The following is a 24885-nucleotide window of genomic DNA, read 5'->3' on the forward strand; positions in this document are numbered from 1 at the left end:
GTCAGACTGACTGGTTTGTAGTTCCCAGATTCCTCCTTTTTGCCCTTTTTCCCCCGCTAGCTCCTTCATTACTCTAGGATGCAGTTCATCAGGCCCTGGAGATTTGAACTTATTGAAGGAAATTAGGTGTCCCTTGACCATTTGTTTATAAATCTCAAACTGCAGTTGTGCCCCCTCAGCTTGTGCTTCACTTTTTCCAGGGGGGTCATAGACCCGCTTTTGGGAGAAGACTGAGGCAAAGTAGGAATTGAGCACTTCAGCCTTTTCTTTGTCATCTGCTATCAATTTGTCATCCTCCTTAAGCAGTTGGACCACCATTTATTTCCCCTGTCTTTTACTACTCACACATCTGAAGAAAGCCTTTTTATTGCTTTTAGCATCGCTCGCTAATCTCAGCTCATTCTCCGCTTCAGTCTTCCTGACGCCATTTCGGCACTTCTGTTCCACCTGTCTGTACTCTTCTTTTGTATCCTGGTCTTCCTTCCACTTCCTATATGTATCCTTTCTTGTTTTCAGGTCCTCTAAGCTTTTTGTGGAGCCACATTGGTTTCCTCTGTTGTCTTCTATCTTTTCGCCTTGTTGGATTTTTTTGTAATTGTGCCTTTAAAATTTCCTTTTTTAAATACTCCCACCCATCCTGCACTCCTTTTCTTATTAGACTCACTTGCCATGGGACCTTACCATAATTACCAGGGCCACCATATCTCCCTCTGCTGTTCAATGGCTGCTCCCTGTGCCCCTCCACCACTCTGTAGCTTTTGAAAACACATCTCCTATGCCAACAGGCAATAAGTGTAGGTCTAATAACACATTCTATACATAAAACGGCAGGCGCATGGGCAGTCCCTTCACTCCCCCACTCTGCCCAACAGTCCTTGCCCTCAGTCATCCCTGTACTGGCTACCCCAAAGGGGCAACCTCCTTTGGTGCCACCCGTTTGTTTGCAGCTGCATCCTAAAGCTGCCCACCTTTTGTGGCCTAGATGCAGGAAGCTAAAGCAATCTTTTACATGGAGGAAAAGATCTCACAGTGAGAGTGCAGGGTCAGGGGCCTGGGCCAGCAAAGAGACAGTTGTTCTTTGGCCAGACAAAAGCAGCAGATAGGAACCATGAAGGTCAAGCTCACTAAAAATCTACCTGGACAGATGTCTCTTCTGTGTCCTCTTCTAATGAAGCAGATAGTTGGGCTTTTTCATTCTTGACATCCTAGGTTTCTTCCTTGAAGCCCTAACAAGATTTTTTTTTCCTCCCAAAAGCAGGTGATGGGCAGCACAGTGAGACATATCGGAAACAAAGGGGACAAAAATACCATTGGCGAAACCCGACAATGAAGGAGAAATGCTCAATTTTTCAATCTGCTCACATCCATGAACTACAGGTGTCACAAGAAAATCAGAAGGGAAAGGAAAAGAAAAAGTATGCGGTGCATGGGAAGATACTCAAATATAATTCTGATTTCAATATACATTCGAGAACCCACACAGACGAGAAGCCGTATAAATGCATAGAGTGCGGAAAGAGCTTCAGTCGTATTAGAACACTTACTACACATAATAGAATTCACACAGGTGAGAAGCTGTATGAATGCATGGAGTGTGGAAAGGGCTTCACAAATAGTGGAGCACTTACTACACATCAAAGAACTCACTCAGGGGAAAAACCGTATAAATGCATGGAGTGCGGAAAGAGCTTCAGATGCAAATCACACCTCATTATTCATAATAGAGTTCACACAGGTGAGAAGCCGTATGAATGCATGGAGTGTGGAAAGAGCTTCAGTCAGAGTGGAGCGTTTGAAGAACATAAAAAAATACACACAGGCGAGAAACCGTATAAATGCATGGAGTGTGGAAAGAGCTTCAGATGCAAATCACACCTTATTATTCATAATAGAATTCACACAGGGGAAAAACCATATAAATGCATGGAGTGTGGAAAGGGCTTCAGTGAAAGTGGACCCCTTCGTGTACATCAACGAACACACACAGGCATGAAACCATATAAATGCATGGAGTGTGGAAAAAAGTTCACTCAGAGGTCACACCTTGCTTATCATCAAAGAACTCACACAGGAGAGAAACCATATAAATGCATGGACTGTGGAAAAAGCTTCAAAGATAGTAGCATACTTACTGCACATCAACGAACGCACACAGGCAAGAAACCATATAATTGCCTGGAGTGTGGAAAGAGCTTCAGTCAGGGTGGAGCACTTATTCTTCATCAACGAACGCACACAGGCGAGAAGCCATATAAGTGCATGGAGTGTGGGAAGAACTTCTGTGATAGTGGAAAACTTACTGTACATAATAGAATTCACACCGGGGAAAAACCATATAAATGCATGGAGTGTGGAATGAGCTTCATCCAGAGCTCAAACCTTCGTTCCCATCAACGAACTCACACAGGGGAGAAACCATATAAATGCATGGAGTGTGGAAAGAGCTTCACTCAGAGATCAAGCCTTAGTTCCCATCAAATAACTCACACAGGGGAGAAACCATATAAATGCATGGAGTGTGGAAAGAGCTTCAGTCAGAGCAGAGGTCTTACTGTTCATCACAGAAGTCATACAGGAGAGAAACCTTATAAATGCATGGTGTGTGGAAAGTGCTTCAGTGATAGTAGGACACTTACTGTCCATCGAAGAACTCATACAGGGGAGAAACTGTATAAATGCATGACATGTGGAAAAAGCTTCAGTCGGAGCTCAAATCTTCGTGAACATCAAAGAATTCACATAGGGGAGAAAACACATCAATGCATGGTGTGTGGAAAGAATTTCAATTGGTATTCAGGCCTTAATAGACATCTAAAAACTCACACAGGAGAGAAACCATATCAATGCATGGAGTGTGGAAAGAGCTTCATTTTGAGCTCACAACTTACTAGACATCAACAAATACATACAGGGGTGAAACCATATAAATGCATGGAGTGTGGAAAGAGGTTCAGTGATAGTAGATCACTTGCTAAACATCAAAGAACTCACACGGGAGAAACCATATGAATGCATGGAGTGTGGCAAGAGGTTCAGTGATCTCTCAGATCTTATTGCACATCAAAGAACTCATACAGGGAAAACATGCAAATGTATGGAGTGTTGAAATCGATTCAATATTCGCTCAAAACTTACTGTACAACAAATAACTCACTCGAAAAAACCATAGAAATGTATGGAGTGAAGAAAGCTTCAGTGATAGAGGAACATTTTGTAAACATTGAAGACTTTACACAGTTGGAAGAAACAAAATTAATATTTGGTCAGAACTCTTTATATTACTGTACATCAAAGAACTCCCAGTGGTAGGAATCCATTTAAATGTATATATATTGGAGAAAGAGTAAGGACTAATGGTTTATTTTTATTTTTCACTTGAGTGGGGCACTAGACAGGGATGTCTAACGTCCCCACTGATATTTGATGATAATTGGAACCCCTGTTGTGTGCTGTTACACAAATTATTGAAGGTTTTGTGCATGCTGGCTTAGAATTTAACATCCTTTATGCTGATGATCTTTTGCTGTTTATCTCAAAACTCCAGTTGTCAGTTCCAACTTTGATGAAACTGATTAATACTCTCAATGATTTTGGCAATTATGCTGATTGGAGATAGGGTATGTAAGGAAGGGGTTAAGTGTACAAAGAATTGCTGTTTTTATGAATCTTGTCAATTGTCTATTGTTTATTATAGAAATGCAGAAGTACAGATTATCTCACCACCTGGTCGTGGGCGTGTGGGCATCTCCTGGCTCCTCCAAGTCGAGGGAAGCGGCCTTGAGAAATTTACATCTGAGAAGGGCGAAATGGCCCATCCGGAGGGAGGGGGGGAGTAGAATAGTTAGTGGCTATAAAAGTATAACAATTGTGGGGCCTGGGGGTCTGAGATGGAGAAAGCCTGGGCTGGTGATGTATGCTTTGTAACAATGTATTAGTTTTGCTGGTGTTGGGGTTCAAGGTGCTTATATCTGTATAAATTTTAGTAGCTAATCTGTTGTTTGCTTGCCTCTTACCCTTCCAATTTCAATAAAGGATTGGGCCTAACCCTTTCAATTTTGAGAGCTGTGTGCGTTATTCCAGAGATCTGAAAAATCCAATGGGCAGCCGGTTTGGCTGGGTCTGGTTTCCTTTACAGGATAAACTCTATTTATTTATTTATTTATTACATTTTTATACCGCCCAATAGCCGAAGCTCTCTGGGCGGTTCAACTCTAGTTTATTACTTAATTGCAATTTTGTTGGTGTCCCGATTTCAGTATTTATTTGGGAATAAATATTCCTAGAGGCGTATTTCAAATGATTAAATAATTTGATTAAGTGCCACCTGGCACTTTAATAAACCTTTTACTAATAATATTATTGTAGAAGATTCCTTGGTTCCGCCCTTGCCTTTGGCTTATTTTTTACTCCCCTACCGGGTTTTCCTTCTTTTCACACTTGGTAATCAATTCACGACTGGCTCAGATGGGAACACATTTTCCGACATGTACTCAACAAGAGAAGGTGACAGTAGCAGAATACTTTGAGGGATCAATCCTATGGATTACACTTGGTTAAATGGAAGCCTCTGTGAAGCTAAAGATCATCACCACACTTTGCGACACTGAATTCCCATAAAAAAAGGATGGACATTCTCTAAAGCAATACAGGTATTAATGGCTCTTAGCTGGGAGCTTACAGAATCTCAGCATCCATCATAGGGTGAACATACATCTGGTTTTGTCCAGACATGTCCAGAATCGGGGGCCAAACCCGATCCAGGGGGAAATCCATTTTCCCCATTATGTCTGGGCAAAACGCGGGGGCTGGTGCTGCTATACGCAGTGCTGGACTTCCAGGAACACGTGCAGCAGCCCTACCAGAGCCGTCCTAGATTGAGGCTGGGGTGGCGGGGGCTGGGCAACGTGTTCCCGGAAGTCCGGAATGCGTCTTCCAGCGCCGGTCTAGGCTTCTCCTATGCACTGGCGCCATTGCTCCAGCGCGCAGAGGAAGGCCTGCATCAGCGCTGAGGAGAAGATCTGGAAGACGCGTTCTGGACTTCTGGGAACACGTCTCTCAGCCCCTGTTCCCCAGCGCTGATCTAGGCAGGTCAGTTTTTGCTGCCTGCCCCGGGCGGCTGGGCTGGGCTGAGCCGGGGAGAAAAAACGGAGCCCCACCCATTGCCTCTCATCGCCCTTATGCTTTTCGGTGTCAAGGTGACGAGAGGCAAAAGGCAGGGCTCAGTTTACTCCCAGCCACGCAGGACGGGGAGCGAAAACGGTCTGGGGGCAGCCAGTGCAGATCTTCCTCCTCCGGAGGAGAAGAAAAAGAAGCAAGTAGCAGATGAGATTAAGATGTGTGGGGGTGCGCACGTGTGTGTGCTGGCAGTGTGTGTATTCATGTCTGAATGGGTTGCATGGGGTGATTGAGTGAATGGATGTGTGCATGCGTGTGTTTTTGGAGTGGGTGATCTAAGTGTGTGTGGGGGAGTGCACGCATGTGCTGGCAGTGTGTGTATTCATATCTGAATGGGGTGTTGAGTGAATGGAGAACTCTAGACCTATCCGGGGATATAAGGCCTACCGGACAAACCAGGGCTGAGGGGCAACTCACCAGGAAAATGGGAGTGCCCTGGCCAGCCGTGGTTTCTGTAGGCCTTGCTTCCCCATGGCCCTGCCTTTTTCCCCACTGGTTTCCAAAAATCTGAAGTCTCGCGAGACTTCCGGGTCAGGAGCTGAGATCTCGCGCATGTGTACTAAAGACCCAGCTGGCTGCCTGCTCTGTGCAGGAGCAACAGCCATCTTTAGGCGGCAAACTGGCAACAACACTCTTGTTTGCAGCAGCGAGAGAACACCAGCAGCAGCAGCAGCAGAGAGAGGATGGACGACGATGACCACCACCACCAACCGGGAAGGTACGTGGCCAGGAACGCGGCTATCATCCACCCAATCCACCGCCCCATCTTCCTTAGCCATGTGGCTCATTTTTTGCTGGGGCATCGGCTGGGGGCTGGGCCAGGGCCAGCAGCGCTGCACGGCCATCCATCCCACCCCATCCTCACGCAGGCAGCTGTGCAAACCACCCAACCAGGAAGGTATGTGGCCAGGAGTGTAGCTATCACCCCATCCCATCCTCAGCTGTGTGGCTGGGGGGATGGCTGGCTGGCCCAGGGCCACCAGTACCAGATGCAGCACCTGGTGGGGGCACTGGGTGGGAGTCTGGGACTCGCTGCCCCCCCCCCCCCGCCATCGGTGTTTCAAAAAAAGGCCTCCTTCAGTAGCAGAGACCTTTTTTTGAAGCCCGGTCGCCTCTCCTCCTCCCCAGCCACCATTGGCGCTTTGAAAAAAGGCCTCTTCTCTTGTGTGTGTGTTTGTGCACACACCCACATGCCTCCCCATTTTTCTCTTCTCTTTCTCTTTCCTTTCTGTTTCTCCCTTCTCTCTCCCTCTCTCCCTTCTCTCTCTCTCTCTCTCTCTCTCTTCCTTCCTTCCTTCTCTCTCTCTCTCTCTCTCTCTCTTTCCTTCCCTCCCTCTTCTTCCCTGTCCAGCAAGGTGCAAAGGCAAGGATAGATCTCTCTTTCTGACACCCCATTTCCACCCCCTCTCTTTCTCTCCATCCATCTAGCCATCACCCGACCAGATGTGTTGGATTACAACTTCCATCAGACTGAGTAGGCATGGGCAATCAGGGATGATGAGAGTTGTAATCCAAAACATCTTTGTTGCATAAATTATGCCAAATCCGAGTGCATCAGAGTCCAATACTGAAACTCTCATGAAAGATCGCAGCAAGGCGTTGGGCTGCAAACATTTATTCTCAAAAATATTGTGATGACCTGGTGCTCACATGGCAAAGGCAGGGTCACACCGCGCTACATTCAAACTACAGCATATATAGTCCAGATGTTACACGTCATTTGCCTGTATCTTATTGGCCCGCCTCACTATTCACCTCACCCAGGCATGCGCAGGTGCACTGGAGTGGTGGTCAGGGAAGGAACTGCAGTGGGGAAAACATCTGGCCACCACCATCACCACGTGCAAAATGTCAGAGTACACGCTTCCCTTCTTCCAGTTTGAAGAAAGACACAGAGTCTGCTGGTCCAATTAATCACAAATACAATTTCTAACAACCATCCACCATCACCGACTTCATCAACTACCCAACAACAACATGAACATTATCTACAGAATATATACACAGGGTTTTTAGCCTGACCAGCAACATCCCAGGTGCTGCTAATCAGCACACCCTGGCTGATGCAATTAGCTCCCTTCATTTCAGGAGCTTGGTTAACCCTTGCCATTCAGGTCTGTAAAATGCTTTTTATTTAGAGTGAATACACTGACACTAGGGTGACCATATGAAAACGAGGACAGGGCTCCTGCAGCTTTAACTGTGGTGATGAAGAAGAGATTTCACCAGGTTCTCCATATATACAAATGACACCTGCTGAAATTTCCTTTTTAATACAACTGTCAAAAGATACAGGAGCCCTGTCCTCCTTTTCATAGGGTCACCCTAACTGACATGAAATACCTGCTCCCAGATGTGCTTTGTGCCACATACCTGCATGTAACCCTTCCCTTATATGGTGATGTCTGGACGGCTAGCCAGTGGAATGGATTTGGCGGGGTTAACTTAATCAGTGTCCTCTGGAGCTGACAAGGCTAGGGGTTTGATGAGTGCCTACATGCCACTTGCATGGGGGTAAATGGAGTTCTTACTGGAGGCATCTGGCCACTCCTCCTCCTTGCGTTGCGTGCCCATTCACCCTGTCCTGGTATCTTTATGTGTGCTTCTGTGCTGGTCTGCTGTGGTGCTCTTGTTTGGGTAGACCGGGCCCTCCCTAGAGCTGAGCTGAGCAGCTTGCAGCCATGTGTGTCTTTGTCTACATTCTGCGGTTGACTGTGGTGCTGCTCTCAAACAGAGGATAAGGCATGGGTCAGTAGTTACATTGTTGAAGCCCTGTTATTGTTGGCGGGCTGCCAAAACTGCACATGGGAAGTTGAAAAGGATGAGGTGTCCTTAAAGTAGGGTGACCATATTTTGGAAACCAAAAAGGAGAACACAATGACCGCCCCAAGGGGGCGGACCCACCAACATGTCCAGCCCCCAAGGGGGCATGCCCACCCGGACACGGCCCTGGTCACATGTCTGATTTTACATCACACTATTAAGACAAACCTGTTCTAGATAACATCTTAATGTTAAAAGCACTGAAATAAAGAACAATGTATTCACTCACTCCTACTTTTGTAGCTTTTGTTATATTCTGTGTGATACAGTCTCCCCTTCCCTCAAACAAGCCAAACCAAGCTACACTATGCTAGGACAGAACAATTCTGGGACAAGACAATACTTTGCAATCGACCAGACATAACAGTCACAAACAAAAAAGAAAACACAACTATCTCATTGACATAGCAATAGCTTATGACAAAAAAGTTGCAGAAAAGGAAGAAAAGAAAAGAAAATATACACCATTGGCTATGGAAATTAAAGAACTGTGGCAGCAAGAAAAAGTTACAATTATTCCAGTAGTCACATCACATCATTATTTTTTTTACAGAAAACCTTCAGAAACTAGGCCTACCAAAATACATCCACACCAACATCCAGAAAGCAGTCATACTTAAAACATGTTCAAGTCAGGAAATTTCTGAATCAGTAAAAGACAGCATGACTTGGCAAAGCTCATCTAGAAAATCCACCAAGAGTAAGAAAAGAGATGAGATAGAAAAGAGGGCGGGGCTCCTGCAGCTTTAACTGTTGTGATGGAGAGGGAATTTCACTAGGTGCTGCATGCATACAACTGACACCTGCTGAAATTCCCTTTTCTATACAACTGCGAAAGATACAGGGGCCCTGTCCTCCTTTCCATATGGTCACCCAATGGCAAGGGATGATGGGAGATATGGTCACAAACGTCTGGAGTTTGAGAGGCAAGTTGTATAATGTTTTGATGTTCTTGGTGCCACCTGAACTTTTAGATTTTTTGCAATGTGTGTGTGGGTGTGTAATATAAGATAATAGCCGCAACACTATTTTGCGAGATCTATGTCAGTAGAGCCAACCCTTATACTCTGCTCACTAGCAGTTTGCGGCTGGACTCTTCATAGAAAAATAATCCTTCTCTATTATTATTTTTTTAAGTGCTACCTACCAAGGTTTGCCTCCTCCTTTTAAAACATTGGCTTTAGTTGACATGATCACTGGAAATGAAAGTAATGTTTGCTCATATACATTATTTATTTATTTATTGCAATTCTATCCTGCCTTTCCTCCAAGGAGCCCAAGGTGACATGCACAATCCTCCTCCTCTCCATTTATCCTCACAACAACCTGTGAGGTAGGTTAAACTGGGAATGAGTTACAGGCTCAAAGTCACCCAGTGGGAGATCTGGGTTCTAGTCCCCACTCAGCCATGGAAGCTCACTGGGTGGTTTTGGCCAGTCACAGACTTTCAGCCCAACCTATCTCACAGGGTTGTTGCTGTAAGGATAAAATGGAGAAGAGGAGGAGGAGGATTATGTATGCTGCCTTGGATTCCTTGGGAGGAAAAAAGGCAGGACCTAAATGTAATAAAATAAATAAATAAATAAATAAATAAACAAAGGGCCATCAAAGAGTTAAGAGAGGGTCTTAACGGGAAAGGGTCCCTAGACCTGAGACTCTGTTCTTAGCTAGACCTACCTGTTAGCCCGCAACAGAGGAAGGAAGATCCCACAATGTGTTTATCGTGAGATCCCTCCTCTGTTTACATGCGATGCATGACGACCTCAGAAGAAAAGACGTCACACCCGCCATTAAAAAAAAAAAAATTAAAGGGGCAGCAGCGCACAAACACCCTTGCGCTAATGGTAAGTTGTTTTTTAAAATTTAAATTATTTTCCCTGCTCCCCCCACCCTACCCTGATGGGTGCAGCAGCTCCCAGGTCTTTGTGAGGAATTGCAGGGAGCCGGGTCAACCCTGGCCACACGTTCTGCGGAGAAACCATGGCAAAACCATGGAAAAACTGGGGCCAAAGGGGAGGGCGAAATCCCGGGGCAAGGGAGGGATGATCCCTCCCTGATTCGGGATCCCCTGTGTGTCATGTGGACGCAGAGGGAGGATTTCAGGGATCACCTTGGGATTTCGCCATGCCTAGCTATGGCCTCTTTGTCCCTGGTGCAATGTTACTGCCTGATATTTTAGGGTGACCATATTTTGGCAACCAAAAAGGAGGACAACATGGTCGCCCAAGGGGCCGTGTCCAGCACCAAGGGGGCGTGCCCACCCGAACATAGCCTTGGTCACGTGTCTGATTTTACAGCACACATTTAAGACAAATCTGTTCTAAATAACATCTTAATGTTAAAATCACTGAAATAAAGAACAAGTGAGAGATTCAATGTATCTGAAATTAATTTCACTCACTCCTACTTTTGTAGGTTTTGCTGTACTTTGAAGCTTTTGCTATACTCTGTGTGTTACATTCTCCCCTTCCCTGAAATATCTTTTCTGACTGTATCTTCACTCATTGCAAGCTGCTGTTTTTGTTAACAGGGTTTGCTACTGGCCCCAGATCTGTTTCAAATTTGGTATGGCTAAAGCTCTACCTAAAAGCTATCATGGTACAAATTTTCATCTCTTTATCTTTAAAAATGACAATTTTAAAAATAATAATTTTAAAACCTCAATTTTTAAAAAAATCCTGAAAAATCAACGGATGAACGGATCTGTTTCAAATTTGGTGTGGCTAAAGCTCTACCTAAATCCTTTCATGGTGCAAAGTTTAATCTTTAAAAATGACGATTTAAAAAATAATTTTAAAACCTCAATTTTTAAAAAAGTCCTAAAAAATCAATGGATGAATGGATCTGTTTCAAATTTGGTATGACTAAAGCCCTTCCTACGACCTACCATTGTGCCAAGTTTCATGTCTTTATCTTTAAAAATGACAGAGTTATAAGCATTTTTGTTAATTCCCATTAGAGCTGCTCTTTGGGGGAAATCCGGATTTCCCCTCCCCCTCCCCGATTTGCCATCAAAAACTCGGGCAAATCCGGTCATATGGTCACCCTACCTTAAAGGGGAAGTGGGGTTTGCGAGGGGAAATATCAAGGGGGAATGGACGTAGCTCTCAGTAGAGTGTCCTGGTGTGTGTGTGCAGGTGCGTGTGTGTGAGTGGGTGCTTCTGGGTACATGTGTGTGGGCATGCGTGTACACACATGTCTGAATGCGTGTTTGTGTGTCAGGGGGAAATTAACATTCTAGTTTTTACATCATCTGGAGGGCCCTGGGTTGGGGAATGCTGCTTTAAATCAACTGATGGGCTCAGTGGCAACTTTTTTAAAAAGCTATTTTCTAAATTAAGGAATAGGTATAATTTAGGGGACACACAGGGACAGAATTTGGGGAGGGGAGAGAAAACTGGGGGAAGAGCCAGAGAGAGATGAGTGGGGGAGAAAGAAAAAATGTTTTTACTGTCTTCCTAAAAGGTTAAATAATCTGGGCAGGGGGTCCAGTTACCCCAACTGTGTTATTATGTATTCCCAAACCCAGTGCCTTCAAGATGTGTTGGAATACAGCTCCCATCATTCCCAGCCAAGATGGGTTGGGGAAGGCTGGTGCATTAAATCATATAGTATGTGTATGTTTGTGTTTGATTTGCTCCTCTTGCTCCTTGTGTCTCTCTGCCCCAGGACACATGAAGACTTAATGCCAAGTGTCCAACTTCCTAGCCTGCTCTGATTCTGTGCTCTTCTGTGTGTCCTAAAACCTTTGCTGGGTCATGAAACTTGGGATCAGAAATTTTGAGTCATGGAGGAAATTATTTCCCAACAGTGATGGTTGTTTTTAGCCATCCTCTGTGGTATGTGGTTTGGCTCACTTGCTTGAGTTAGTTGTGCCTAGTTGCTCTGTAGCTGGTGCTAGAAGATAGTAATTCATTTTTTTAATAATGATTTTGACCCATAGATCTTCCTGTCCAATTTGTTTGAAATAATTGACATGATGTAGATTTTGTAACAGCCATTGGTGGAGGCAGCTGCAAGCCTGGTGGAGCCCCTCAGCCTCCTGGTAGCCAAAGGCCCGGAAATGCTGGTGCTGCTGCCCCTCCCACTGGGGGCTGCTGCCCCTCGGACTCTCTGGACCGGTCATTCTCTGGAGTGCCTCACTGCATTAATGTAAGTGTTTGAAATAATCGCCCACTCAGAAAAATAATATTCATGGTTGCATGGGCTATATGAATATCTTGCAGTATTCTCTCCTTTAGTGCCGTCCTTATGCTGTTGCACTTGATCATTAACATGTATTTATTGCCAGCAGTGCTGACTTCCAGTACTTTATAAATGCTGCTACTACTACATGTACTGTATATGCCAGAGAAGGTTTAATTTGTGCAAGGGATCAGTCCTTGTGCGTGTGTTTAGGGGTGGGTGATCTGGCAAGACTGTGCATGTTGGCAGTGTGTGAGTGTATTTATATTATGGGTGAACGGGTGCATGTGAATGTGCTTAAAAGCATGGCTGATACATGGCCATATTTGCAACACAGATTGCTCGGAGCCGGAGAGACGCCCCTACAGTGCAGACGTTACGCTTTGCCTAAGAGACCTGTAGTCCAGCATAGGGTGGTGTCTAGCCTCACCCCCAAGAGATCAATTCCTCCCAGCCACAAATGGGAAAACTTGGAAGGGAGGATATGTTGATAATTTTCCTTCTTATTCAGAGGGGCCAACAAGAAGGAGAGGGATATGGACAAAGATAGAGATCAGGAAGGCGAAGCAAACTGGCTGGCGGGTTACATCATTGTTATGGGCATCACAAAATTCTAGCATGCCGATAAAGGGATGGCCCAGACCAGGTAGCTGGATATTATATTGAGATGCTCTCCCAAATATCTCGGGCCAGCTTGGCTGGTGTGCAACGAAACCTTCAGGTTAAAAGCACTAGATGATCCCGATGTGAAATGGGATGTGAAGGAACCAGATCTCTGGCTCCAATCTATGACTCCTGCAAGGCCATGACAGGGCGGACAGGGGCCATCTCATGTCCCAGGTGGCTGGGCAAGGGAGGTCCTGAGGCTCTGCCTGCAGCACGATTCACACCCTGCCTGCTCTGCTGGAAATCAGATCCTCAGGCCTTTTCTGCTGGGACTCCCTGTAAGTTCGGCATGAGGGTCCACCAGTGTGGAGTACCTATTAGGGTGCCCCCAGGCTACATTTTTTCTTTTCCCAATAATACTAGACCCCAATGGGGTCATCTCATGAAGCTGATTGGTGGGAGATTCCAGACAGATAAAAGGAAGGTCTTCTTCACATGGTGCATAGTTAAATTCTTTATGACAAAATGTAGTGATGACTTTAAATGTAGTGAGAGGGATTTACTCCTCCAGTGTAATTCCTCCGGTTCTCTGAGATACAGGCAACGTTGGCACATTCATCCAGGATCAAGTCTTGGAGGGCTGTTGTTTCAGCAGTGGCAGTGCTTCCAATACCGGGGGACTGTCACCTGGGCTACTCAGGCTCTTGGATATCGGAGACAGCTTAGGAGCAACCAAAAGCCTGTTGAGTTCCATAACCGCATACTGACCCAGTGGTCTCTGGTCACCATATCTCCCTCTGCCTTTCAATGGCTGCTCCTTGTGCCCTTCCACCACTCTGCGGCTTTTTAAAAACATCTCCCCTGCCAACAGGCAATAGCTGTATGGCTAATAACGCATTCTATACGTACGATGGGAGATGCATGGTCAGTCCCTTCGTTCCGCGCTTCAGACCTTGTCCTTGTTCATCCCCTTACTGGCTACCCCAAAGGACTGACCTCCTTTGGTGCCACTCCTTAGGTTGCAGCTCCATCCTAAGTCTGCCCACCTTTTGTGGCCCATATGCAAAAAGCTGAAACAATCTTTTGCACGGAGGAGAAGATCTCACACAGAGAGTGCAGGGTCAGGGGTCTGGGCCTGCAAAGAGACCATTGTTCTTTGGCCAGACAAAGGCAGCAGACAGGAAGCCTGGAGGTCAAGCGCACTAACCAATGCACTAAGGGGTAGATGTCTCTTCTGAATGCTCTCATAGTGAAGTAGATACTGGACTCGATCACTCTTGATTTCCATGGTTTCTTCCTTGAACTCCTAACAAGACTTTCTTTTTCTCCCCAAAGCAGGTGATGGGCAGCACAGTGGGAAATATCAAGAGGGATTTCTGGTGTTATGGAAAACTACCCACCATGGAGAGGGAAAAGGGATATTTCAGAAACAACGGGGACCAAAATATCACAGGCAAAACCCAGCAATGAAGAGGAAATCCTGTTTTTCAGGGTAATGACATCCATGAACTGCAGATGTCACAAGAAGATCTGAAAGAAAAGGAAAGGAACACGTGTGTGGCGTGTGGGAAGATATTCAAAGATCATTCTAAATTGAATATACATAAAAAAACTCACACAGGAGAGAAACCATATAAATGCATGGAGTGTGGGAATAGCTTTAGTCAAAGCTCACAGCTTACTGGACATCAACGAATACACACTGGGGTGAAACAGTATAACTGCATGGAGTGCGGAAAGAGCTTCAATCGTAGTGGAACACTTACAGTCCATAAAAAAACTCACACAGGAGAGAAACTATATAAATGTATGGAGTGTGGAAAGAGCTTCAGTGTTAGTGGAGCACTTACTAGACATCAACGAACTCACACAGGAGAGAAACCATATAAATGCATGGAGTGTGAAAAGAGCTTCAGTGATAGTGGAGCACATACTAGACATCAACAAACTCACACAGGGGAGAAACCATATAAATGCATGGAGTGTGGGAATAGCTTCAGTCAAAGCTCACAGCTTACTGGACATCAACACATATAACTGCATGGAGTGTGGAAAGAGCTTCAATCGTAGTGGAACACTTACAGTCCATAAAAAAACTCACACAGGAGAGAAACAATATAAATGTATGGAGTGTGAAAAGAGCTTCAATGGGGTGAAACAGTATAACTGCATGGAGTGTGAAAAGAGCTTCAATCGTAGTGGAACACTTACAGTCCATAAAAAAACTCACACAGGAGAGAAACAATCCATAAAAAAACTCACACAGGAGAGAAACCATATAAATGCATGGAGTGTGGAAAGAGCTTCAGTGATAGTGGATCACTTACTAAACATCAACGAATTCACACAGGAGAGAAACCATATAAATGCATGGAGTGTGGGAATAGCTTCAGTCAAAGCTCACAGCTTACTAGGCATCAACAAATACACACTTGGGTGAAACCATATAACTGCATGTAGTGTGGAAAGAGCTTCAATCGAAGTGGAACACTTACAATCCATAAAAAAACTCACACAGGAGAGAAACCATATAAATGCATGGAGTGTGGGAATAGCTTCAGTCAAAGCTCACAGCTTACTAGGCATCAACAAATACACACTTGGGTGAAACCATACAACTGCATGGAGTGTGGAAAGAGCTTCAATCGTAGTGGAACACTTACAATCCATAAAAAAACTCACACAGGAGAGAAACCATATAAATGCATGGTGTTTGGAAAGAGGTTCAGTGATAGTGGAGCGTTTACTAGACATCAACGAATTCACACAGGAGAGAAACCATATAAATGCACGGAGTGTGGAAAGAGCTTCAGTGTTAGTAGAGCACGTACTACACATCAACGAACTCACACAGGAGAGAAACCATATAAATGCATGGAGTGTGGGAATAGCTTCAGTCAAAGCTCACAGCTTACTAGGCATCAACAAATACACACTTGGGTGAAACCATATAACTGCATGGAGTGTGGAAAGAGCTTCAATCGTAGTGGAACACTTACAATCCATAAAAAAACTCACACAGGAGAGAAACCATATAAATGCATGGAGTGTGGGAATAGCTTCAGTCAAAGCTCACAGCTTACTAGGCATCAACAAATACACACTTGGGTGAAACCATATAACTGCATGGAGTGTGGAAAGAGCTTCAATCGTAGTGGAACACTTACAATCCATAAAAAAACTCACACAGGAGAGAAACCATATAAATGCATGGTGTTTGGAAAGAGGTTCAGTGATAGTGGAGCGTTTACTAAACATCAACGAATTCACACAGGAGAGAAACCATATAAATGCACGGAGTGTGGAAAGAGCTTCAGTGTTAGTAGAGCACGTACTACACATCAACGAACTCACACAGGAGAGAATCCATATAAATGCATGGAGTGTGGGAATAGCTTCAGTCAAAGCTCACAGCTTACTAGGCATCAACAAATACACACTTGGGTGAAACCATATTACTGCATGGAGTGTGGAAAGAGCTTCAATCGTAGTGGAACACTTACAATCCATAAAAAAACTCACACAGGAGAGAAACCATATAAATGCATGGAGTGTGGGAATAGCTTCAGTCAAAGCTCACAGCTTACTAGGCATCAACAAATACACACTTGGGTGAAACCATATAACTGCATGGAGTGTGGAAAGAGCTTCAATCGTAGTGGAACACTTACAATCCATAAAAAAACTCACACAGGAGAGAAACCATATAAATGCATGGTGTTTGGAAAGAGGTTCAGTGATAGTGGAGCGTTTACTAGACATCAACGAATTCACACAGGAGAGAAACCATATAAATGCACGGAGTGTGGAAAGAGCTTCAGTGTTAGTAGAGCACGTACTACACATCAACGAACTCACACAGGAGAGAAACCATATAAATGCATGGAGTGTGGGAATAGCTTCAGTCAAAGCTCACAGCTTACTAGGCATCAACAAATACACACTTGGGTGAAACCATATAACTGCATGGAGTGTGGAAAGAGCTTCAATCGTAGTGGAACACTTACAATCCATAAAAAAACTCACACAGGAGAGAAACCATATAAATGCATGGTGTTTGGAAAGAGGTTCAGTGATAGTGGAGCGTTTACTAGACATCAACAAATTCACACAGGAGAGAAACCATATAAATGCACGGAGTGTGGAAAGAGCTTCAGTGTTAGTAGAGCACGTACTACACATCAACGAACTCACACAGGAGAGAAACCATATAAATGCATGGAGTGTGGAAAGAGCTTCAGTATTAGTGGAGCACTTACTACACATCAATGAACTCACACAGGAGAGAAACCATATAAATGCATGGAGTGTGGGAATAGCTTCAGTCAAAGCTCACAGCTTACTGGACATCAACGAATACACACTGGGGTGAAACCGTATAACTGCATGGAGTGTGGAAAGAGCTTCAAATGTAGTGGAACACTTACAATCCATAAACAAATTCACACTGGAGAGAAACTATATAAATGTATGGAGTGTGGAAAGAGCTTCAGTGTTAGTGGAGCACTTACTAAACATCACACAGGAGAGAAACCATATAAATGCATGGAGTGTGGAAAGAGCTTCAGTGATAGTGGATCACTTACTAAACATCAACGAATTCACACAGGAGAGAAACCATATAAATGCACGGAGTGTGGAAAGAGCTTCAGTGTTAGTAGAGCACGTACTACACATCAACGAACTCACACAGGAGAGAAACCATATAAATGCATGGAGTGTGGGAATAGCTTCAGTCAAAGCTCACAGCTTACTAGGCATCAACAAATACACACTTGGGTGAAACCATATTACTGCATGGAGTGTGGAAAGAGCTTCAATCGTAGTGGAACACTTACAATCCATAAAAAAACTCACACAGGAGAGAAACCATATAAATGCATGGAGTGTGGGAATAGCTTCAGTCAAAGCTCACAGCTTACTAGGCATCAACAAATACACACTTGGGTGAAACCATATAACTGCATGGAGTGTGGAAAGAGCTTCAATCGTAGTGGAACACTTACAATCCATAAAAAAACTCACACAGGAGAGAAACCATATAAATGCATGGTGTTTGGAAAGAGGTTCAGTGATAGTGGAGCGTTTACTAGACATCAACGAATTCACACAGGAGAGAAACCATATAAATGCACGGAGTGTGGAAAGAGCTTCAGTGTTAGTAGAGCACGTACTACACATCAACGAACTCACACAGGAGAGAAACCATATAAATGCATGGAGTGTGGGAATAGCTTCAGTCAAAGCTCACAGCTTACTAGGCATCAACAAATACACACTTGGGTGAAACCATATTACTGCATGGAGTGTGGAAAGAGCTTCAATCGTAGTGGAACACTTACAATCCATAAAAAACTCACACAGGAGAGAAACCATATAAATGCATGGAGTGTGGGAATAGCTTCAGTCAAAGCTCACAGCTTACTAGGCATCAACAAATACACACTTGGGTGAAACCATATAACTGCATGGAGTGTGGAAAGTGCTTCAATCGTAGTGGAACTCTTACAATCCATAAAAAAACTCACACAGGAGAGAAACCATATAAATGCATGGTGTTTGGAAAGAGGTTCAGTGATAGTGGAGTGTTTACTAGACATCAACGAATTCACACAGGAGAGAAACCATATAAATGCACGGAGTGTGGAAAGAGCTTCAGTGTTAGTAGAGCACGTTCTACACATCAACGAACTCACACAGGAGAGAAACCATATAAATGCATGGAGTGTGGGAATAGCTTCAGTCAAAGCTCACAGCTTACTAGGCATCAACAAATACACACTTGGGTGAAACCATATAACTGCATGGAGTGTGGAAAGAGCTTCAATCGTAGTGGAACACTTACAATCCATAAAAAAACTCACACAGGAGAGAAACCATATAAATGCATGGTGTTTGGCAAGAGGTTCAGTGATAGTGGAGCGTTTACTAGACATCAACGAATTCACACAGGAGAGAAACCATATAAATGCACGGAGTGTGGAAAGAGCTTCAGTGTTAGTAGAGCACGTACTACACATCAACGAATTCACACAGGAGAGAAACCATATAAATGCATGGAGTGTGGGAATAGCTTCAGTCAAAGCTCACAGCTTACTAGGCATCAACAAATACACACTTGGGTGAAACCATATAACTGCATGGAGTGTGGAAAGAGCTTCAATCGTAGTGGAACACTTACAATCCATAAAAAAACTCACACAGGAGAGAAACCATATAACTGCATGGAGTGTGGGAATAGCTTCAGTCAAAGCTCACAGCTTACTAGGCATCAACAAATACACACTTGGGTGAAACCATATAACTGCATGGAGTGTGGAAAGAGCTTCAATCGTAGTGGAACACTTACAATCCATAAAAAAACTCACACAGGAGAGAAACCATATAAATGCATGGTGTTTGGAAAGAGGTTCAGTGATAGTGGAGCGTTTACTAGACATCAACGAATTCACACAGGAGAGAAACCATATAAATGCACGGAGTGTGGAAAGAGCTTCAGTGTTAGTAGAGCACGTACTACACATCAACGAACTCACACAGGAGAGAAACCATATAAATGCATGGAGTGTGGGAATAGCTCCAGTCAAAGCTCACAGCTTACTGGACATCAATGAATACACACTGGGGTGAAACTGTATAACTGCATGGAGTGTGGAAAGAGCTTCAAATGTAGTGGAACACTTACAATCCATAAAAAAATTCACACTGGAGAGAAACCATATAAATGCATGGAGTGTGGAAAGAGCTTCAGTCATAGTGGAGCACTTACTAGACATCAACGAACTCACACAGAGAAACTATATAAATGCATGGAGTGTGGAAAGAGCTTCAGGAAATGCGAACATTTTACTAGACATCAACGAACACACGCAGGCGTAAAACCATATAAATGCATGGAGTGTGGAAAGAGCTTCAGTGATAGTGGAGCACTTACTAGACATCAACGAACTCACACAGGAGAGAAACCATATAATGCATGGAGTGTGGAAAGAGCTTCAGTCAAAGTGGAAATTTTACTAGACATCAAAGAATTCACATTGGGAAGAAACCAAAGAAGTGAATGAGGTGTGGAAAGAGCTTCACTCAGAGATCTGTTTCCCAAACATTAAAGAACTCATGCACAGGAAAAACAAATTCAATGTTTGGAGTGTGGAAAGAATTTCAGTCAGAACTCCTTGAACACCTCAGAACTCACAGTGTGATGAAACCCTATAAATGTATGCTTATTGAAAAAACCTTCATGACCAAGTCAGTGGAATCATGTGGTCACTGCTCTAATGTCATATAACCACCATGCTGCCACTTACTTTTAATTTTGTTGTTTTCTGAAATCGATTCCTATTTACAAGTTTGACTGGTGATGTTTCTCTGTTTGGATTAGCTCTGGGTCCACACTGGGGGTTTTCGGGCCCATTTGGTGTAGGTTCTGAAGTTAAACAAGACCAAATGCACACAGTCCAATTTAAGAAGGTGGGTTCAGCTTTTCTGATCTTGCCATCTTGCTGACCTGTACCAAACTTTGGTCTTTTCTGCTGAGGTTTGATGTTCCACCTAGTTCAGTTTTGGAATCTTCCTGTCTTTATCCTTTCTCCAAATGGATGGCATTAGGTTCTCGACATAATTTAGGTGGACAGAGCTCCACAATCTCAGCAGTCAGCTATGTGGCATATAATACCACAAAATTTATCTGTAAATAAATGTGTTATGTGGGGTTTTCAGCAGGAATGGAATTGAAATGTGCTATTTGTCTAATCAACCTGGGGTTATGCCTTGTTTAGCAAAAAACTTCGTTTCAGATCTGGTTTATTTGATGCCACAATGTCTTCTTAATAAAGATTTATATAACCTGGCAAATTGTTGGTGGTGTCATATAGTGAATGTTTCTTTTGTTCACGTGTTCTGGAAATGCTCAATAGCTGCCTCCATTTGGAAGAAGTCATCAGAAGGATCAATTTTTGCATTTTTGTGAACCGCCCAGAGAGCTTTGGCTATTGGGCGGTATAAAAATGTAATAAATAAATAAATAAATAAATAAATGTTTTCATATGTGCATATTCCCTTAAATTATGTACCTGCTTCTTGGAATGTAATGCATGATCAGTGTAATTGAATTTTCCGTGCCCTCCTGACTGCTAAAAGACTGATAGGACAACACTGGATATATAAAAGCTCCCCACCTGTAATGCAACAGATTGAAGACCTACCAACACCAGTAACATTTGAAAGAGTGGTATATAGGCACCATTCACGAATGGACTTATATTTGGATATTTGGTCTTTCTTTACTGAAGTTTATGTTTATTTGTCCATCTCGCCCTTTTTTTGGATGTTGTAATGTTTGAAACGGACTTTAAAATTATGTAGTTACACTTGACTTTTCTATTGTTTTGAATTGTTGAAACTTATAATAAAAATAGATTTTAAAAAGGCAGTAGGGACCACCCTGTCATGCAATGTTGTTTTGACAACTGTCCTGATCCATCTGGTCAGCGCCCTGTGGCTTGCTCGAATAAGCCATGATGGGCAAGGTGGTGGGTTGAACAGATTGAATCACCTTGTCCCCATCCTCAGGGTCCAAAACCCAAAACAGGATCCCACAAAACAGAATAAGGCAATGCACTGGACATCTCAACAGATGCTGCATCAATAGTAGTGTTCAAATCAGCATGAAAGTGAGTGATTTTATCCTGGGAGTTGCAGTGGGCCTCCGTGGGTTCCAGTATTGGATCCACTGGGTATGATGGAAGTAAACCCCCAAACCACTTGAAAAAAACCAGCCTGATGGCTACTCATGGATGCAGTGCCTTCACCACCATGCTGTGGTGGGGGTGGGGGTATTATATCCTCCTACGTGTGTTTCATCCCCTTCCAGCCGTCTTCTGACTTGTTTCATTGCCTGGATCTCCCCAGTGAACAAGGGATGCTGAAGAGAGCACTTAGAAATGAGTGTGTCAATGGCCCTTGGCACTAGGCCATTCCATAGTGCATCAAGGCCCTCAACAGAGTTTTAGGAAATGAAAAATCCCCCAGAGCATTCAGGAATTGCTTGGAATCCATAACTTTCTGGGGGTAGACCATGTTAATGAGTGCCCACCCTTGTGGTCCCTGAAAGATTAACCATTTTATTAGCATAAGCGTTTGTGGCCTAGGTTCAAATGCATCACAGATATGTAATCCTCAGTAGATCTGTGTGTGTGTGTGTGTGTGTGTGTTGAATTAAAGCTTTAATGTTTGCAAAATAAACATCCAAATTAATAGAAGCAACCAGAAGGGAGGTGACCCTGGATTTTCTCCTAAATGGTATCACACAGGATCTAGTATGAGATGTGAATGTTGTTGAACCACTTTGAAACAGTGGCCATAAGGGCATCAATTGTAATATATATTTTAGTGGGAAATTGCCAAGGAAGTCCAACCCAGTCATATTTAACTTCAAAAAACTTCTCTAAAATGAGGGAACTGATAAAAAAAAAGTTCAAAGGTGATGTCAAGAGGGTTCAATCCCTTGAAAATGCTTTGGGATTCCTCAAAGCTACAATAAGAGAAGCTCAGGTAGAATAAATACTGTTGGTTAGGGAAAGTAGCACCAAGTCCAAGAGGTCACCGTCATGGTTAACTAGCAGTGTCAAAGGAGCTATGAAGGAAAAGGTGGCTTCGCTCAGGAAATGGAAGCCTTGCTCAAACGAGGAAAACCAAAGGGAGCACAAGTCTCCTCAAAGGAGATGCGAGCACACAACGAGAGATGCTAGAAAGCATTTGGAGGTGCCTCACTAACTGCATCAAGGATAAAGAATTTATTAGGATCCCCTAGGTTTGTTTGTTTTTCTTCCTACTTTTGAGATCCCAGTGATATCAGGCGGGATAGTAATACAACAATTAGGGTGACCATATGTGAAGGATGACAGGCCTCCTGTATCTTTAACAGTTGCATAAAAAAAGAAATTTCAGCAGGTGTCACTTGTAAGCATGCAGCACCTGGTAAAATTCCCTCTTCATCACAGCAGTTAAAGCTGCAGGAGCTTTACTAGACTAACTAGATACAAAACAGGCCAGGGCTCTTGCAGCTTTAACTGTCATGATGAAGAATGAATTTCACCAGGTGCTGCATGCATAACAATGACTCCTGCTGAAATTCCTTTTTCTATGCAACTGTTAAAGTTTCAGGAGCCCTGTCCTCTTTTTCACATGGTCACTCTAAATGAATAACCTTGCAAAATTTGCATAAGAGCATCTATGTATTGTTTGCAATGCTAAAGTAAATCTTGATGGTTCCAATACTAACCTGCAATGTGGAAGACCAATTTTTATCTTTGAGTGGTGAACTATCACTTATCAGAAAGCTGTAGAGGAACTTTTCAAATTCAGTCATGCTCATAATTCACAGAAATATAGATAAATCTGTTCTATCATTTAATCCTGTAGGAGACAGAATGGAGTTTTGGATCCCAAATGCTTCCCGTTGAAACAATAGGAGATCTAGATTGATTCTTCTAGAAGGGACAGACTGAATTCATTTCACTGCAAATACGTTTTAAGTCAGAAGGAGATCCATTCTTGCTTTTATATTCTATGATCCTTGATCTGAGTGATCGAGTTGTCTGTACAATCTATCCATAACTGACTTTTTGAAGGCAGAAAGACTGTTTGACCACGAGCTATTGTTTTGTGTGTGGTGGGAAAAGAATGTGGCTGGATCATATCTCAAGATGGGCTTATTATCACATCCCACTGAACATTTGTTTATGCTCTACATTTGCTCATTAAGAAGGTTATGAGACTCTCACCCCATCCAATCATCCTGCTGCTAACATGTAAGCACACGAGGAGCAGGAGGGCTGTTTCCCCGTCACTGTTTTTGTTGCGTTCTACATGTGGAGATGAAGCATCTGCAAAGGAAATGGTCCTCTATCCATGGGAACTTTCCCTGGATATTAGAAATCCCAGATCAGTTCTATTATCTGAATTCTGACAGGACAGGAAATTGTCATCTGAGACAAGTGTGAGGTAATGTTGAGGGCTTAAGTAGCCATGCCTGACCAATCCCTGATGAAGAGACAGAGGAAAGGGGATTGTGTGCAGGCCAAGGTTTTCTGAACATACAGGGACCCATCTGATGTCCCTCAATTAGGGTTTGCAGGTCCTGACCCTGGCGCGTATATCCCAATCAAACACACAAGGGGTTGAGAATCCAACTTATCCAGGTTTTATTAGAACAATACTGCAGTATTGGGCACTCTAGCATCAAATCAAACCAGGACAGCCCGATCAAAAAATACTTGAAACATGTATAGTCTCTTGATTAGAAAAAGTGCATTCAATTGCTCATTGGTCAACGTCATTACATTAATAGCAATCTACTGGTCCTTTTAGTAGCATGTTAGGTTACAAGAGAAAGTGTTTAGTGCATACAATCACAAGTCACCTGTTACATTCGTTGTCTCATTGGATAAAACATTTCTCTTTGTTTCTAGTGTTGTCATTACTAAGGAATGCATAGCAAGCAATTCGGGCGACCTTAAAAAAGAACTGTGTGTGTGTGTGTGTGCGCGCGCGTGCGTCTGTGTGTGTTTGTTGCCTTTTACTTGGTACATCATATTCTTCCCCACAGATGCAAGCAAGCATACAATCTCAGGGCTGTATTTGACTCTTTTGGAAACAGAAGGAACAATGTGAAATCTCTCTCTTTCTGTTGACATCACATCTATCCATTTGTTATACAGATTTACACTGTTCACCTGTATTGTAGGTTGCCAAGTAACACCTAACAGTAAATCAAAGTTACTAAACAAAGATGCCACCCAGAAAGTACCTCCTAGAACGCCCCCCCCCCTTACAGGGACTCAGCCTCAGCACAGAGTAAAAGTTACATAGTCTAATGTTTGAAGAGATTCCCACATGCCCGAGAACAAAGAAGCTTTAAGAGTAAATGATCAAGGGGCTGTCTACACTTGTCTAGATGAAACGTAACAAGTTGGCAGAGATGACGTCAGTGGTCACGTGATGCTGTTGTTGTTACGTTTCTTCTGACTTTTAAAACCGTTCCACTTTCCGTTTTAACCCATTAAAATCGTTTTAATAGTAACAATGTGCCCCATG

At 43.4% G+C, this 24885-nt stretch overlaps 2 protein-coding genes and 1 pseudogene across 2 annotated transcripts; all 3 read left to right on the forward strand.

Annotated features, from left to right (window-relative positions):
• Positions 1–1515: 1515 nt before the first annotated feature.
• LOC134396080 (zinc finger protein 420-like) lies at positions 1516–3033 on the forward strand (the record flags this gene model as incomplete). The annotated part of the gene is made up of 2 exons (XM_063122432.1): positions 1516–2719; positions 2798–3033. Coding segments are annotated over 2 exons (1416 nt in total), but the record flags the coding sequence as incomplete, so codon positions are not given.
• A 12007-nt stretch (positions 3034–15040) lies between these two features.
• Positions 15041–18243, forward strand: LOC134395560 (zinc finger protein 208-like; annotated as a pseudogene).
• A 14-nt stretch (positions 18244–18257) lies between these two features.
• Positions 18258–19668, forward strand: LOC134395561 (zinc finger protein 626-like). The gene is given in 4 exon segments (XM_063121723.1): positions 18258–18271; positions 18458–18618; positions 18703–19570; positions 19572–19668. Coding segments are annotated over 4 exon segments (1140 nt in total).
• Positions 19669–24885: the final 5217 nt, after the last annotated feature.

Source organism: Elgaria multicarinata, chromosome 3 (assembly GCF_023053635.1).
Source record: "Elgaria multicarinata webbii isolate HBS135686 ecotype San Diego chromosome 3, rElgMul1.1.pri, whole genome shotgun sequence".
Taxonomy (NCBI): domain Eukaryota; kingdom Metazoa; phylum Chordata; class Lepidosauria; order Squamata; family Anguidae; genus Elgaria; species Elgaria multicarinata.